We start from the raw sequence: 18,729 nt of genomic DNA, 5'->3' as shown, positions 1-18,729 counted from the left end.
TTGGCCACTTAATGATAAGAGGGATTGATGACCGTCACTTCTGTGCTGATACTATGATCCTCATGTACAAGGTAGTCATCCTCCCAACTCTGCTGTGGCTCATATACCTGGGCTACATAAAGACGCCAACTCAGGGCCCTGGAGTGGCACCATCAATGCTGTCAGAGATGGATGCTCCAAATCAACTGGGAGGACAGGCATACTAACATCAGCGTCCTTGAAGGAGTTAACAGCACCACCATCAAGGCCAGGGTCATCTGAAACCAACTCCATTCAGATGGCCATGTGCTTAGCATGCCAGAGTCCTGATGGCCAATTTACTTCACCAAGCCCAAGGAAGGCACTTGAACAAGACGAAGACAAAGCAAGTGCTTCAAAAACACCCTGAAGTCTTACCTCAAAAAATGTAACATGGATGGAAATGCAACGCAGAAGTTAATGCCCTCGAGACCCTTGTTCAGAAAAGACCAACCTGAAGGGGCCTCCAGAACATTCGACAGCAAGAGGAGGTCCAGAAAAGGAACCTGAGAAAGGAATGCCAGTGATTTCGAGTCCAACAAGCCATACTACCTCCGCAAAATACCTGCCAGATGTGTGGTCAGAGGTGTGACTCTCGGATTGTGTTTATTAAACATGCAAACATTCACAAAACTAATGACCATTGACATGGTGTTTCTTAGTAGACAATCATTCTTATTAGTGAGAGATCACCAAAGAATAAGAAAATTCGGAAACTGTCTCCCATTTACAAAAGTGCCCTCCACCCTTCCCTCAAGCAGGGCCAGCATCCTTCCTTCATCTATCCTGTCAAGCACTGTATGAATTTGATGTACTCCGATGAGGTCACCTCTCATTCTCCTAAATTCTAGAAGATGCAGATCCAGATTCCTCAATTGCTTCTCCTAGGACAATGCTGCCATCCATAGAATCAGCCTGGTGAAGCATTGTTGCACACTGTGTATAGCAAATGAATTCTGCCTCGGCTAAGGAGACCAAAACTGTGCAAATTAGCCGTGTGCGGTCACACCAAGCCTCGATAGAATTGTACAAGAGTTAGTTATCCCGACACTCAAATTCTTTTGCAGTAATGGCCAACATACCATTTGCCTTCCAAATTGCTTGCTTCAACTGAATGTTAGCATTCAGTGACTTATGACCAAGGACATCCAGGCCCCTTTGTATATCAATTCTTCCCAATCTCTCACTATTTAAAAAATACACTGAATATAGTTTTGCTACCAAAGTGGCTAACTTCGCGTTTTTCTACATTATATTTCATCTGCCAGGTTTTTGCTCAGTCACTTGGATGACTGTCTTTGCATCTCTTTGCATCCTCCTCACAACTCACATTCCCATCTAAAGCAAGCATGGAAATATTGTATTTTGTCCCCAAGTCCAAGCCATGTGTATTGATTGTAAAAATCTGGGGCACAAATACTGCTCCTTCTGACAACCCACTAATCACAATTTGTCAACCTGAAAGTGAGCCGTCTATTCTTTCAGTTCTTTGGAATCTGATAACCACTTCCCAATCCATGCTAGAATATTACAGCCAAATCCTTTTTTTTGTATTTACTAACCTTATGTATGGGACCTCATATGCAAAGCCTTCAAATCTCCAAATACACCACATCCAACAACTTCCCGTTACCAACTCGGCTAGTTATACCTTCAAAAAATACTAATAGGTTTATCGAACATTATTCTCTTTTGAAATCCATGTTCGCTCTGCACAATTCGACCCGTTATCACATTCTTTATCTTAAATTATACCTCTATTACTGAGATTAAGCTAATTGGTCTGTAGTTACAGTTTTTTTTCTCTCTCCCCTCTCTTAAATAGTGGAGTTATATTTGATACCTTAAAATCTGCAGGTACTGCTTCAGAATTTATAGAATTTTGGAACTGCCATCAGGGCAGTGTGGTGGCTAGCATTCCGGCCTCAAAGTGCTAAGGAATAGGGTTCGATTCCAACTTGGATGACTGGCTGGGTGGAATTTGCACGTTCTCCCCGTGCCTGTGTGAGTTTCATCTGGGTGCTCCGGTTTCCTCCCACAGTCCAAAGATGTGCAGTTAGGTGGATTGGCCATGCTAAAATTGCCTCTTAATGTCCTAAGATGTGTAGGCTAGGGGGATTAATGGGGTAAATACGTGAGGTTACGGGCTTAGGGCTTGGGTGAGATGCTCTGTCGGAGAGTAAGTGCAGACTCGATGGGCCGAACAACCTGCTTGTGCACTGCTAGGATTCTATGATTGCATGATTTTATTCTATGATTCAAATCACCACTATCCCTACAGCCACCTTTCTGAACATGCGGTCCAAATTGTCTTTCGGTTCAAATGAGTTTCATTTAAACAAATTCATGTTTTTCTGATCATGAAACTTAAGCAGTCCAGTGGTTTCTGCTTACTCTGCCACAACATGTAAACGGCAATGTAGAGAGGCGCTGTTATCGTAGGCGAAGCTGTTCTAACACAGGACAGTATGTGTAAGTGATGCGGGTCTATTTCTTTCTCGCAAAATCTTTTTCCTCACTTAATCCAATTTAAATACAAATTTCGTTAACTTTAAACGCAATAACATTCTTAAAATCAGGCAATAAGGCTTTTTACTGACAGATTTCTGAACAAAAGGCCGAATAATGTTGGAGGGAAAGTGGGGGAGAGGGGGTGCTGAGCGGTGCGGGAAGATGGTCGTAGTGTTTCGGGGGCTGGGGGCTTGAGGTACAGCAATTGGATGTCTCCACAACTCTGGAACAGTCGGCACCGCAGCATTGCTATTCTGAGCTATTTTGTTCTCCCAATCCATTAATTAATATATCAAGTGGACATTTCCGGTTCCGTTCCCTCATTTCTGATCAAACGCAAATTTTCTTTATGAAAATAACCACCATTAACTTGGTTCAGTTGGAAAACCAATTCTGCCAGTTAATTAATAGCTCCTCATTTATAATCCAGGATAATCTTACTAAAGATTATCACTCCAACTATTCATGAATGTCCTTATCTGTTGTTACCTTAGGCACGAACATAAGAATGGTTCAACCTTGTCTTGTTTCTAAATATAAACATTAAAAAAGGTAACATAATGCGGCTAAGGTTATATACTTATAAAAGGTGAACTAAAAGGATACGTTATTTTAATTATCATGGGAAAGAAATTGACCCGCATCACTGACACATACTGCCCTGTGTTAGAACAGCTTCACCTACGATAACAGCGCCACGCTACATTACTGTTCACATGTTGTGGCAGAATAAGCAGAAACCACCGGACTGCTTAAGTTTCACGATCAGAAAAACATGAATTTCTTTGAATGAAACTCATTTGAACCGAAAAACAATTTGGACCACATGTTCAGAGAGATGGCTGTAGGGATAGTGGGCGCATTGAATCATAGAATAAGATCATGCAACGCTCTGCTCGCTTGTTATTGAAGGCACATCTTTCAATATATTGTTGTATGTTATATTGCTGTAAAGTACATGTATTAATCATATTACGCAACAGAAGTTTGCTGTTTTTCCAAATTGCAATGTCATGAGTTTTAAAAAGAATTATAAGAAGTTTTAGTCTATTTGTGCATTTTAATATAAATATTGATTGATTTAATATCTTCAGTTAGAAGTAATGTGGGTTCATTATATCAACATACTATCTTTTTGGCGTGCCTTATCGTCAGTGCAACATACATGAAATAGTTGCTTTCAGGAAACCACACGTCACTTCTAAGCTGGCTCCCTTTGGCCTTGTTGTTTCTTTCAGTTACTTGGGCTGAGAATGATTGCTTTTCATAACTGAAAACTACCACCGATATTGCTAATAGTTTGCATTTTTACTGGTCTTCGCAACTTGCAATTGTACTTGCACCAATGTATTTACGGCAGTCCGAAATCAATCTACACAAAAAAAGAATACACTGAAGGAAAACATTGATTTGTGTAGTGCTGAATTTTTAAAAGAATTTTTGTCTGAGTTCAAGTAAAAACGGTAAGTGCTCGAATAACACAGCAGGTCTGTCAGCGTCTATGAAGAGAGAAACATAGTTCACGGTCCAACTCCATATGACTCTTCTTCCCAAGATTGTTTGGAATAAGAGTCATATTGGATTCGAAATGTTAAATATTCCCTCTCCATGAAAGTTGGCAGACCTGCTGAGTTTTTCAAGCACACTCCGCTTTTATTAGAGATTTCCAGCATCCGCAGTATTTTGACTTGAACTTAACTGAGCTGCTTTCGGTCAAAGACCTCCTAGAACCTGAAGATATGATTTGACTTTTTGATTTGATTTGATTTATTATTGTCACATGTATTAGCATACAGTGAAAAGTATTGTTTCTTGCGCGCAATGCAGACAAAGCATATCGTTCACAGAGAAGGAAACGAGAGAATGCAGAATGTAGTGTCAAAGTTATAGATAGGGTGTAAAGAAAGATCAACCTTATGCAAGTTAGGTCCATTCAAAAGTCTGATGGCAGCAGAAAATGCTTCCTAATATACCTTAGCAACCAACTAAAATGAATGGATATTTTTAGTAAGAACATGGTGCCGGTATCCAAAAGGGGGGCGGCTAGTAGATGTGTCCTGACTATCTGTAACCAGGCAATTTAGAAATTCTTCCATTAATTGCTGTGAACTATTATCAGAAACATCCACATCATCATCACCGCTATCCGCACACTGCAACATTCAGTCAGATCTACCTTGAAAATTATGTTGCAAGATTACTTACATATCTACGCATACGATTGTCACTGATTTTACATAAAATGTGCAGATTGCAACAAAAAAATGACAATTCCTCACAATTAGAAAGTTGCTAGGAATTGTTTCCATGGAATCAGATTGATAAGAATCTCAACGCTTGAGTTAATGGCAGTAATTTTATTGCATTGCGAGTATTTGCAACATTGCATTTTCACAGTTAAGTGTGGATACATTAAATACAGGCAGCGAGACCGAGTCAACAAACTGCCGGTTGTGATGCTTTATTTAAAATGTGCCTCTTTACAGCAGTTAATTTTTTTTAAACAAACATTGCTGCTAATATCACAAATCAGCGCACAAGATCTTGGAATCAGATACAGCTGGATCTGGAGATGCTTGTTTGAAGCGGGTTTGCTTGAGTCTCGTGTTTGACCACACAGGAGTAAAGCTCGTGTGAGTTCCAGTCTGAGGCTGACAGAGTCAGATAACTGCTCACACTGAACGTGTTGTCCGCCTCCTGCTGGATCCGACTGGTCTCAACCCCATTCCCTCTGACGCTGCCATCTACAGTCCATTCAATCTCCGCAGCTCCTGGGACAAAACCGCTCACCAAACACACCAGGGTCGCCATGTTCTTCGCTGTGATTTGATCCGATGAAGGCGGAAGGAGAGACACAGTGGGGCTCCGTGGATCTGAAAAGTGGACAAAACAAATAAGATCCATTCTTAAATGACAAAAACAGTCGGAATCAGTGTTTTACATGATTGAAACCTTTGAAGGTCGACCGTCACTGTACAAAGCTGCGGGGAAATTAATACAAGGAATCTTCATTAATATTAACTGTACAACCACAGTCCGCAATAGAAATGTACAATATATGTCCTGTGAAGATATCCCTAATTTTTTCTGCAAGGCTCGAAACATATGCAAAATCTTAAGTGGAAATTGAATCTTAGCGAAAATGAATGCAGAAAATAGCATCAATACGTACAAAGCAAATGATCGGCACTAGGAATAAATCCTGGAACGAAGTTGGGAGCAAAGATTCCGCCTAATTAAACTCAAAACATTCGATTCTATACAATTTATTGCTAAACGAACTATTAAGAACTTTCCAGTTTTCACTTCTTTTCACAGAAATTGTAACATGGGGCTAATATCTTGATTACTGTACATTCACTGGCATGGCCTCTTTGCCCCTTCGTAGTTTGCATCAGATTTCTCACCAGTTCTCGCACCCATTCCCCCACAGCCCCAACCCTGGTCCGACTATAATGTGTAACTCTGCAGAAGACTATTTGGTTACATTCCAAATAATACATTTGGAAGATCATTGGGCTACAGATTCACTAGTGGAAACTTTTCAACAAACGAAAAACAATTTCCTATAAATAACGCTGCTTATGTAACCAGTTATATCCATGATATAATAATAATCGAACAACAGTTTCAAACAATGCAACCAATGTGACTTAGCCAATAATTTTATCCCTCAACCAGTATCGCTTCAATAGATTAACTGCTGATTGATGTTTGTGGGCCTTTGTTCTGCGGAAATAGGCTACCGCGTTTCATACAAGCATGCCCGATGTGAAAACAAAATGCACATAATTGACTAAAACAGGCTCGGGTGTCCCGATATCGTGATGGCGCCGTGCTAATGTAAATTCTTAAGAAATATTCCCATGATAGTAACAATGAGTTTAACCCAGGGTAATATGATTGAAGACAGAGTGTCACAATCTACTGTCTCTTTGACTAACCATTCACACCAGGCGGTGCAAGAACCAGCTGCAATGGCAAACTCTCGGTAAATTATTTTAATGTAAATCAAAGGAGAAAATGTTGAACTATTACTACTTTCTTCCAATTCCACAATTAGATGGCGTATTAACAATCCATTGCAGTCCAGAGAATTTCCACTTGGAACGTATAAGGTTGCATTATCTTTTTGACACAATAATTGGGAGACTGAACCGGGTTGTTTGACAAGTGCAGTTAATCCCGTTTATCGGAGTTTTATAGTATTCCAGAGTTGAACTGAACATCATAATACAGAAATATCTGAAATCCCGTCAGATTATTGAGCAATCTTTGTCATCAGTGTATAACATTGTGTGAGCAAAAATGTGTCGACACTAACAGGTAAGATGCAGCAATGCGAACAGCACTAAACAATATATTCTATCGTGGCCCTGCAGCTCTCTAGCAATGACACTTAATTGATATTCCGACAGCCGGAAGGTGGAAATTTCAGCTGCCATCTCGCCGGAAGAATATGGAGCAAATTTCCGCCAGGGCATTCAGGAAGATTCCAGTGAACCTAATTTCACTCTCCCTCTCTCCTAGTTTTCATCTGAGAAAAGATTGCCCCCTACACGTTTAAAAGCCTGGAAATTGTCCGCAAAATTGGTCGCACTGACTAACGTTTGCACTGCACATGACACTGGTTCACCAGCGCTGACTAAATGTATTTAGCTGACAGTAGCCGTGATTTGCTATAATTCAATCTGTCAAGCCAATATGCTTAAAGTGTTTTATTTTTCATTGTCCGCAGTAATGCGGCAAATAATTTACTTACTGCCCAGATTCAGCTTGGTTCCTGTCCCGAAGTTGTACATTTTGCTGTTAGGTACACCACAGTAATAATCTGCAGCATCCTCTGATTGCACGTTGGTGAAGGTTAAATGCATCTTGTTACTCGATGAGTCCACAGACCCGGTGAATCGATCTGGAATACCCGACGCTGTACCGTAGCTCTTCTCCCAAACAAGCGCAGGGGCTCTGCCGGGTTTCTGCCGGTACCAGCTCGTGTAGTAGCTGCTAATGCTGCCTCCGGACACGGTACAGGTGATCTTGACAGTCATTCCTGGGGAAGTTGAGATGGATCCTGGCTGGGTCAGGACAATATCTCCCATGGTACCTGGTGAAGTAAGTTATTGACCTGTCAGGCTCTATTGTTGTGAATATTGTTTGCAATTCAGTTCCGTTAAAGCCAAGCACAGAGAATAAGCACAGTAAAGGTTGCAGCAAGAATGAAAATTAACGCGACACCTACTGTGGAAATACAGCATTAGTGCGGCAAGAACGCGAACAATCATGGTGAAGGTCCTAGTGAGGGTCAGACTGAAATACCTCCTGACACAGTGTGTTGCTGGGCTCTTTCTAAAACTCTCCTTAAGATATTTCAACCTTGACAACGTCATTGAATATTAAATATGCATGCAAAACCCCGTCACCTAAAGCGAGCAATAGGATTTTGTGTCCTGAGTTAACCATTATTTGCATAGGCGTATGTCAGCTATTTTAAAAAGAGCGAAACAAAATATCAAAAAATAGATTTCAACCCGTGATTAAACAGATACCAGGAAAATGAAATGGCGGGTGAAACATGGGGGACTGGGTGACCAGAATATGTGGGCTTTAGAAACCTGAGCAGGATAATAAAGCGGAAAAGCTGAGGGCAGTAAACTCCCAGAAACTCGAATTGGAAAAGCAGAGTGCGAATTGAGTTTGAGCATAGTGAGAAATTAAAGAGATTGAGCTGTGTCCTTACTGATAGCACATGATAGATAGGTGAGCGAATGGGTGGATGGACAGAGAGAGAGAGAGAGAGATAGATAGATAGATAGATAGATAGATAGATAGATAGATAGATAGATAGATAGATAGATAGATAGAAGGAGACATGCACATAGATAGTGAAGGAGGGAAAATGCACAGGAACATTTTAGATTGATTGCACCTTGGGATGTTAGTTAAATGCCAGGCGTGGGGAGCATTGTTGAATTAAGTGTTCTGAGAAAAATATGGTCAATAAATGAAGTCTTTCATCAGAAGTTGTATTAATGGACCAGAGATGGATACTTAATGTCAAAGAAGACTATAAGTTTATTATATCAAGACTTTGAAGAATAAATGGTGGATAAGTCAAATAAAGCAATTATTAATTGAAATTGTGATAGCTATGAAAACTTCAAGATCAAGCATGGCTTTGCGACCTTATAGTAGAAAACGTTATACCAAATTCCATTTGTACCTTGTTTAAAAATAGTTCCTAAAATTTACAATTGATACTTAAATATTCGTAGAATCATAAAATCCCTGCAGAAGGAGGCCATTCGGCCTAACATGCCTACACCGACAACATTTTCTCCCCTCTCCCACCCCCACCTCCAGGGCCGTAACCCCACTTTTTCACTCCACCAATCCCTTGACACTAAGGGGAAATTCGCCATGGCCAATCCATCTAATCTGCATATCTTTGGATTGTGGGAGGAAACTGGAGCTTCCGGAGGAAACCCACGCAGACACGGAGAGAATGTGCAAACTCCACACAGACACTCGCCCAAGGTTGGAATTGAGCCCGGTTTTCTGCAGTTTGAGGCAGCAGCGCTAAAACTGTGCCACTGTGCCATCCTTAAAAACTAACAATAAACCAATAATAGTTAACGATGCCATAACCTTCCGTTTTTCTCTTGATGGAACACTCGGTTGGAGGCTGATCGGCTTAGTTAGCTGGGATACCTCACGCGTGTTTCAGAACAATGCTAACGGCACCAATTCGATTCCCGTTCCGGCTGCAATGGATTCGGGACCTGACATCTATCCCTACGCTGAGAGTGAAGACAATGGCAAAGCACCACTGCCAAAGACCCGCCATGAAAATGGCTCAGACCAAAGCATCAGCAGGCAATGGGCCAAGCTTCTGCCTTCGGCAGAGGACAGATGGACAAGTGAACAGGAGAGGTACCAAGCATTAGGAAATAGCGAATGTGGCACACCTGCTCATGAAAATGTGTAAGGAAATTTCTAACATACACGGACCGGACAGTTGGTAAATAAAACTTCAGAAAGGCAGACAACCAAAGATAATTCAGTTTATTGAAGTGAGTCAGCACAGGTTTGTGAAAAACAAGTTGCTTTTGACTAACAAAATTGCATTTTCTCAGTAAGCACCAAAAAGTTTGATGAGGGGAATACAGTCGATGGTGTTTATATAGATTTTAAGAAATCCTTTGACGAAAGCCCTAATGAAAGCTGGTTAACAAAACTCAGGACCATGGGATAGGAGGGTTAGTTTCACGTTGGGCTTGTAAAAAAATGCCATAAGGACAGAAAACTTATACTGTTTTTTAGAATGGGGAATGGTAAACATTGGTGTTTCCCAACTGTCAGTGCTGGGAATGTTGGCTACAATGTAAAATTTCAAGCTGTGGCAAACAGGGAGAATGATAACTATGAACTGAAACAATGCATAGACAGCGAGAGGAATTCACAGACAAGTGACAAATGAAATTTAATGCAGGTATGTGTGCTGATGAATTTTGCCAGAAGGAACAGAGCGAGTCAATGCATTTTTATTTTAATTTCAGTAATGGGATGTGAGCATCGTGGCCTCGGTCAGTATTTATTGTCCAACCTTAATTGCCCCTGAGAAGGGTCTTTATTTATATATGATTTACTATATACTTGAGCTGTACAGTTCTAAATGCTGTGCAGGGCTGGGGGAGAGGGACTGAGTGTTGTGTGCATGGGTCTTTAAAGGTAGCCGGGCATACTGAGATATCCATTGTTTTGTTTCTTTCATGGAATGTGGACATGGATGCCAAGGCCAGCATTTGTTTTCACAACATAAGAAGATAAGATCTAGGAACCATCTGGCCCCTCGAGCCTGCTCCGCCATTCAGTAAGATCATGGTTGATTTTTTCGTGGACTCAGCTGCACTTAGCCGCCCACTCACCAAAACCCTTAATTCCTTTACTGTTCAAAAATCTATCTATCCTTGTCCTAAAAACATCCAATGAGGTAGCCTCAACTGCTTCACTGGACAGGGAATTCCACAGATTCACAACTCTTTAGGTGAAGAAGTTCCTCCTCAACTCAGTCCTAAGTCTGTTCCCCCTTGTTTTGAGGCCATACCTTAGTTCTAGTTTCACCTGCCAGTGGAAACAACCTCCCTTCTTTTATATTATCGATTGCCTTCATAATCTTATATGTTTTATAAGATCTCTCCTCATTCTTCTGAATTCCAATAAGCATAGTCCCAGTCTACTCAGTCTCTCCTCGTAAGTTAATCCTCTCAACTTCGGAATCAACCTCTTGAATCTTCTCTGCATCCCGCCCAGTGCCATTATATTCTTTCTCAAGTAAGGAGACTAAAACTATGCATAGTACTCCAGGAGTGGCCTCATCTGCACCTTATACAGCTGCAATATAACGTCAATGTTTTTAAATTCCATCCCTCTAGTAATGAAAGACAAAATTCCATTTGCCTTCTTAATTACCTGCTGCACCCACAAACCAACTTTTTCTGACACGTGCACATGGACACCCGGGTCACTCTCCACAACAGCATGCTGCAACTTTTTGCTATTTAAGTAATAGTCCATATTCTTGTTATTCCTAGCAGAACGGATGACCTCACATTTGACAACATTGTACTCCACGTGCCAGTCCCTTGCCCACTCACTTAGACTATCTATATCGTTTTGCAGACTTTCAGCGTCCTCTGCAAACATTCCTCTACCATTGCTCTCCCACTCATCTTAGTGTCATATGGAAATTCTAACACACTGCACTTGGTCCTCATCGCAACGCAGGACAGTTAGTGAGATGTTTCACGTCCAGACAAGTCGTGTGGGTTACAAATAGCGTGACATGTGCCCAAAATCCCGGTTGAGGGCGTCCTCATGTGTGCGGAACTTGGCTATCAGTCTCTGCTGGAGATTGCTATTGTCTGGAGACAATGCACATCTCTTTAACCTGTGTTTAACGTTCTCTCCACTCACATTGTCTGTACCTTTAAGACTCGCATTCCAATCAATATTTTGTAAATTGAGTTTGTGTCTTTATATGCCCTGTTTGTGAATAGAACTCCCACTCACCTGCCGAAAGGGCAGCAAGCACTCCGAAAGCTGGTGGCTTTTGCTGCCAAATAAACCTGTTGGACTTTAACCTGGTGCTTTGAGACTTCTTGCCACCTTTATCTTATGCAGTAGCCTTTGGTGTGGCACCTTATCAAATGCCTTCTGGATATTTTAAAATTTGATTTATTATTATCACATGTATTAGCCGACGGTGAAAAGTACATATACCAAATCCACACGTTCCGCATTAAAATGTTCTCAAAGAATTCTACCAAATTAGTCAAACATGGCAAATATTTCATGAACCCAAACTGTGTCTTCCCAATGGAATAATTTACATCCAGATGTCTTGTTTTTGTTTCTTGTTGATAGACTCAAGCATTTTCCCTACTACAGAAGTTAAGCTAACCAGTCTAGAGTTACCCGCCTTTTGTCTACCTCCTTTTTTAAACCGTGGCGTCACATTTGCTATTTTCCAATCTGCGCGAACAACCCCAGATTCCACCAAATTTTAGTAAATTACCCCTAGTGCATTTGCTAATTCCCCCACTATCTCTTTTAGAGCCTGGGATGCATTCCATCAGGGCCAGGAGACTCGTTTATCTTAAGTCCCATTAGCTTGCTCAACACTATCTCTTTATCGATAATGATAATTTCTAGGTCCTCACCTGCCATAGCATTCTTGTCATCAATTTTTGGCATGTTATTTGTCAGTGCCTGCAAAAGGACATGGAATCTTTGACTTCAAAAACAGATGTATTGAGTATGAAACCACAGAAGTGTGCTGAAGCTTTATATAATTGTGGTTAGATCAAAACTTACGTATTGCGTCCAGTTCGGGTCACCACTCTTTAGGGGGGATATGAGGATCCTTAAGAGGATGCAGAGAAGATTTGCCAGGATGGTTCTAGGAAGTTTAGATACAAGTGGGAGCGCTGGGGTGGTTCAGTTGGAAAAAGGGACTTGATGGAAGCGCACAAGGCCATGGCAGTTTTCCATGAGGTGAAGACAGAAAAGCAGCTCCAATTTTCTGGTGGTACAATAAGCAGCAGACACAGATTTAGGGATTTGGGCAAAAAGTACAGGGAATGCCTGAGGAAGGTGTTTTTTGTGATATGAGCAGGAGAGTGCTAGGAGCAGAAACTATCGTTGATTTCAAAAGAAAATAAGATATACACCTCATGGAAACACATTTGCAGGGTTACGGAATAGAGCGAGGGAATGAGACTTATTGTTTTGCTCATTCGGAACTGGGATAGAATTGGGCCGAATAGCCAAATCTGCTGTAATGATTATATAACTATGATATTATAATAGTTTATCACACAACCACTTGCGCCTATGAAGAATTGGGAGCAGTAACATTTTCATTGTCCAGTCGAAAGGCACAGAAAAGAACCAGAAATAATTGCATTTCGAGGCCAGACCGTTCTGGTCGCGGATAACGTTTTATTAATACAGAAATCGTGCAAGGATATAGTAGAGGAGGAGCCATTCTGATCACCCTTCAGATGACGATCCTAAGAAATAACTGCAGAATTACACTCACTGACCATAGCCCTACATATTTTCCATCTTGATGTATTTAGATAATATCCTGTCTCAGTTATTATTGAATCGTATTTCGCACTCAGTCTTGCCATTGCAATGTAGATCTTAAAACCTTGCCTTGGATTACCAATCCCCGCTCCGCCGCGACCGCCCCCCCCCCCTCCCCCGCCCTCCACCTCCCCACCCTCCGTCCTTTCAGCCTGTATTAAAAATTATTTTAATTTTCTGGACTCGAGCTTCCTGCCGGTGGAAACAGTTTATGCCCATTTACTCCGTCAAACTCAGTCAAATCACTCCTTAACCAGATCTGCTCTGAACAGAACATCCTGATATGATCTAATCATTTTGTTTTTCACGCCTTTTCGAGTGAATTAGTCGTCATGGACCCCCGTCTAAATTAAATTAATATCTAATGCTCAAAATATGAGGATACTGCATTCAGATTATTTTAATAGAGTCGGGTATTCAGCTACAAATATCTGCTTTTCAATGCCTGTCCTTGGAAACCGAGGAGAATAGGAGCATGGGGAGAGTAAAGCACGGAGAGAAAAAGCGTGGAGTGAGCAAACACCGGAGCATGTTGATAAAATGAGATTTGCGAGTGACCCCGAGTAGAGCCCGATCACAATGGAAACAGAACACAGCGAAAACGAGAGGAAACGAAAAAGAAGAGGACGATGCCGGACAGCGAGCCTGCGATCTTCCCTGACCTGCTCACTCTTGAAAAGCCTGCCCTGGGCCGTTGCCCATCTGGAAGGCTGGGCCAGTGTTGCGCACCGGGCGGAAGGTCTCTGTGGACCCTGGGGGATTATGTTGCAAGCGTTTCGCAGGCCAAACCTAAGCAACAAGAAACGATAGCTGTGGACAATGTAAGAAATACCAAATTGTTTATGTGAATAATTGTGGCGAATATGAAAACCAATGTCATGAAGTTAACATTTTGATTAAATGTGATATATTTAAAGGCAGGATGTTCTTTGTACTGATGAGATGTTGGATCAGAGTTTTCTATCACATTTCTGCTCACCAAGAATATGTGACGCAACACTGCCACCTACTGGTGCAATAACATACGACACAGAGTTTATATGGCCGCCTATTGGTGCAATATCGTATGACACAGAGGGAATATAGCCCCTTTGGAACCAACCAGTCCGAAATAAATCATTTGCTGTTTTTTTGAATTTCTGAGTTCAAGATTGAGGTTTATTTGCTGAGGTCAAAAGCCATATCTGACCAGCGGACAATCTACCCGAACGTAATCGGCTGGCAGGCATAAATGGGTCATTTTCTGCTTGGCAGATTATGACGAATAGAGTCCCGCAGATGCCTATGCTGGGGCTTCAACATTTTGCAATTTATATCAATGACTTAGATGGGGGAACAAAGGCACAATAGCTAAATTTGCAGATGACACAAAGGTAAGTATGAAAGTAGATTGTGAAGAGAGCATAAGCAGGGTGCAGACTACATGGATAGATTGCGTAAGTCGACAAAAATCTAGCACATGGTGCATAATATGGAAAAGTGTAAATTTGGTCATTTAAACAGGAATATTTCTTTAAAATGATTTTGCATAACCAAAAAACATCTGCATAGTTCAGAGGTTTAGTAGGATATAGATTTTTATTGCACGAGTGACAAAAAATAGTCTGCAGACAGAAACTATGAAGGCGAATGGAATTAAATCCTGTATTATGAAAGGAATTGAGCATAAAAGTGAGAATATAATGATTCAGTTACATGGAGTGTCAACTATAGTTATATGGAGTATCTGCGCAGCCTCGACGGGAGGGTGACGATAGGATGGCATAGAAGGGGTAGAATGGGGGTTGCGAATGGCAAAGCAAGAAGTGGTAGGGCTGAAATGAGAGAGATGAATGGATTGAAACCGCTATGTCGTGAGAGAATGACATGAATGAAATGAATGAATGGAATTTGGGTTTAAAGAGATACTTTTGCAATAAAGATACTGATTTCACCGCAAATACGTTGCTGGTTCTGTTAATTATGTTTAATTGAATTCAGGAAATTGACTGAGGGGCACCGAATGTCAACAGGATTCTAAACTCAAAGGTACCAATACAAACCAGAAGAGAAAACGCTGGAAAATCTCAGCAGGTCTGGCAGCGATAGGAAGGAGAGAAAAGAGCTCACGTTTCGAGTCCAGATGACCCTTTGTCAAAGTTATTTAATGGTATCAATACAAAACTGCACAGTCTGAGTGCTAATTAAGATACTGTTCACTCTCGCTTAGCAACATTTGTCACATTCGATTTAGACAAGGCGAGAGTCATTATTCCCTCTCACCATTGTAGGGAAATAACCTTATCGATTCCATTAAATCTCACAATTACACGCAACCCCGTGGGATGATTCAATTCTTTCGACGGTAACCAGCATGTAAATGACTGAGAAAATCAGTTGATGGGTACAAACATTCATGCAGTGTGGATTGTTGGGATTGCTGGGGTTTGATCCATTTGCACCTTGAGTTAGTTACTCGGTGTAGCATTTGGCTCTCATTAACATAAACATTGATTCAGACATCGTGTAGCACTTCGGACAGGGACGAAATGCTACTGTGGTTTTCTCAGCTCAGTTAGAAAACCAACATGGGGACGTACTGAACTGTTTCTTTGCACTCTTCAATGTTAACCGGCTGCTTTTTTTGTGCGTATCTTACACTAGATGTGGTGTTTAACTTTGTCCAGCATGAATCTAAACTTAGGTTTTACCCTTCCTTCCACAGAAGCATTAAACTAAATCCACTTATTTCTAATGGTCATCAATACAAATATAAATTCATTCAAATTATCTTTGTTTTCCTAACATAAGAATATGTTTGAAACTATTCAGCCACTCCAGTCTGTCCCAGCAGCTCAATTAGATCAAAGTTGATCTATACTTGAAGTCCATTCACTCACCGTGTTTCATATCCTGTGATAAACTTTGCTGAAAAAAACTTAGCAATTTCAGTCTTAAAAGTTTCAACTGACGCAGCATCCATCGCCTTTTAATAGAACCCGTTCCAGACTGTTACATACTTTTGTTATCAATCTCTTCTTATAACCAGAGAGAAATATGTTCTGTTTCTCGAATTGAATTTCTTAGTAATGTTCATGATTAGTTTAGATGACACCCCTTTGACTTCACCTGCAACATGCAGAATTTCACAATTAAAATCCGGCTATTTAATCACATTTAGAAAGTTGCCAATTATTTGTACAGGCATATTGGATAGAAAAGAATATCCACACTAAATTTAACGGAACAGTCCTTTATTAAATTGCAGGATTAATGACGATGCCAAGAATGTTTGATCAGATCAATGTGAACATGTTATAACATACAAGCAGAGGTTCCTACAGACAAACTGCACATCTATCGGTGGATCTTGAAGTGTTCCACTTAAAATCAAACAGCAATATCTGATTATGTGATCACTACGAAATTATTTGTTTTAATGCAATAACAGGTCAGCATTTGATATTATTGAATTTCAGCCCTCTGGATCCCGCGATGCTGGCTTGAAGTGAGTTTACTTAAGTCCCGTGTTTAACCACAACAAGAACACCGTCCATTCACATCGCAAAAGGGAAGCCAATTCTAATGCAGCCATTTTCCTGGTGGCACAGTTGAGACATGAGTCAATTCTTGCGACAACCTGAGAGTGATACAACCAAAACATTTGGAGGGAGACAAATGCGATGAATGTCATCCCATTATTTCCGTATAGAGATGATAGAAGTAGAACTAACTTTGCGTCTAAAGGTGTACATGAACTCAAGATATAATGCATACATTTAAATCTGGATCTTTGGTTAAATTAGCATCACTACTCGGGATTTTCAGAAAATAGCTTTTGTTATAGAATTCGCTGCAATGTTCCTACGCTAATTAAATCTTGATGGTATCATCTGGAAACTATGAATAATATCGTACTGTGGACCAGTCAACACACGGTGACAGGTCACCTGAAACGATATGTTTCCGGTCCAATCATTTCGGGGACAATGGCTGGTCATGGAAAATGGCAAGTAACAACCCAGAGCAGGGAAAACTGGGGGAAAGCAAACTTCAGTGGGATGAAAATACATCTCTGTCCAGTGAGGTGGAATGAAATGTTGACAGAAAATGCAGTGACTAAACAATGGGCTACTTTCAAAGAGATAGCATTGAAGGCAATGTCAAGGCATATTGCCTCGAAGGGGAAAGGTAAGACAAACAAATCTAGAGCAACCTGGATGACAAGAGAAATAGAGGTATAGATTAAAAACAAGAAATACACGTGTGACAGATGCCAAGTAGAAAATTCAATGAAGAGTCAGGTTGAATATAGAAGTATCAGAGAGGAAGTGACAAAACTAATAAGAACGGCAAAGTGAGAGCGTGAAAAGAGACTGGAAGCTAACATAAAATGGCATACCGAGATCTGTTATAAGCATATAAATTAGAAAAGGACGGTAAAAGAAAGAATGCGGGTATTTTAAAGAATGAGGCTTGCTTGTGGAAGCAGGAGAAATAGCGGAGGTGTTCAATTAGTACTTTGCACGTGTCTTTACAGAGAAAGAGAATGCTGCCCCGGCTGAAGTGAGAGAATTCATTAAATTTAATGAATTTAAAGTTGAGAAGAAGGAGGAAAGGAATCTTTTCGTAAAATTGATAATGAAGCAGAGGGAGGCGAGGACTGAAATTGGTGAGGCAATCAAGTAGACTTCGTTAGATGTAAGTGTGGTGGTGGAGGACTGGAGAATTTTGAATGTTACACCCTTGTTCAAAAAGGAATGCAATGGCAAAGTCGGCAGCTGCACCCAGTCAGTTTGACTTCAGTGGTAGGGAAACTTCTGGAAAATGTAGTTTGTGGCAAAATCAATAGTCACTTCGGTAAGTACTTAAGAAAAGCCAGCATTCCGGGAAAATAATGTTTAATTAACTTGATGGAGTTTTTTGAGGATGCAACTGAGAAGGTTGATCACAGCAATGCTGTTAATGTGGTGTGTGTTCATTTTCAAAAGGCATTTTGAGTGCCACACAACAGACACATGAGCAAAATTCTAGCTTATGAAATAAAAAGAAAAGTAGGAATTTGGATAAGAAATTGGCTGAGTGAGATGGACGAGATTGATTTTTTGCTGATTCAAGGAAGAGTTCCACATTGTCCACTGTGCCACCATAAAACAAAACCGTGACAGAGTTCATTCGGGATTTGAACGCTGCACCTTTCGCACCCTCATATATGAGAAAACCCGAAGCGAGAATTATGCCCCAGACCAACGAGTTACACACGGAAATGTTCCCGCTCAGTTTACTGATCTATTACCTTGCTGGCTTTAGCCTATCTAGTAGGTTTGCCACAGGCATGCCAACCCGACAGGGATATTCCATAGAGCCACAGAATCCATAGAATCCCTCCAGTGCAGGAGGATTCAATTCATCTCCTGTGTTGCTGCCTTAATGTAAGGCGGATACACTGAAAACATTGGTCTTCCCACAGACCTGCAGAATGTTTGCAGCATTTTTTTGTTTTTACTCCAGATTTGCGGAACTACTTTGTTTTTGTATTTGGGACGTGTGTGGCAGTCGCAACTAATTTTT

The 18,729-nt window shown here is 40.9% G+C and overlaps 1 protein-coding gene across 1 annotated transcript; it reads right to left on the bottom strand.

Moving 5' to 3' along the window:
• Positions 1 to 5,079: 5,079 nt before the first annotated feature.
• On the bottom strand, positions 5,080 to 7,811 carry LOC145356116 (immunoglobulin lambda-1 light chain-like). The gene is made up of 3 exons (XM_080208726.1): positions 7,763 to 7,811; positions 7,292 to 7,633; positions 5,080 to 5,402 (listed from the first exon to the last, which is right to left on the bottom strand). Exons 1-3 carry the CDS (start codon positions 7,809 to 7,811, stop codon positions 5,080 to 5,082), a joined length of 714 nt encoding a protein of 237 aa, XP_080064852.1.
• Between the last annotated feature and the right edge of the window lie 10,918 nt (positions 7,812 to 18,729).

Source organism: Carcharhinus amblyrhynchos, chromosome 20, assembly GCF_965287045.1.
Source record: "Carcharhinus amblyrhynchos chromosome 20, sCarAmb.v2.hapA, whole genome shotgun sequence".
Taxonomy (NCBI): Eukaryota; Metazoa; Chordata; class Chondrichthyes; order Carcharhiniformes; family Carcharhinidae; genus Carcharhinus; species Carcharhinus amblyrhynchos.
The sequence above is the reverse complement of the archived record's forward strand: the minus strand, read 5'-3'. Positions and strand labels throughout refer to the sequence as shown.

Bases quoted from the DNA above. Each gene is read 5' to 3' on its own strand.
- LOC145356116 (XM_080208726.1), bottom strand. From the start codon at position 7,811: ATGATTGTTCGCGTTCTTGCCGCACTAATGCTGTATTTCCACAGTAGG. The intron at 7,634-7,762 runs GTCGCGTTAATT...TTACTTCACCAG, and splicing joins GCTGTATTTCCACAGTAGGT to GTACCATGGGAGATATTGTC. The intron at 5,403-7,291 runs GTAAGTAAATTA...TCCACTTTTCAG, and splicing joins AACCAAGCTGAATCTGGGCA to ATCCACGGAGCCCCACTGTG.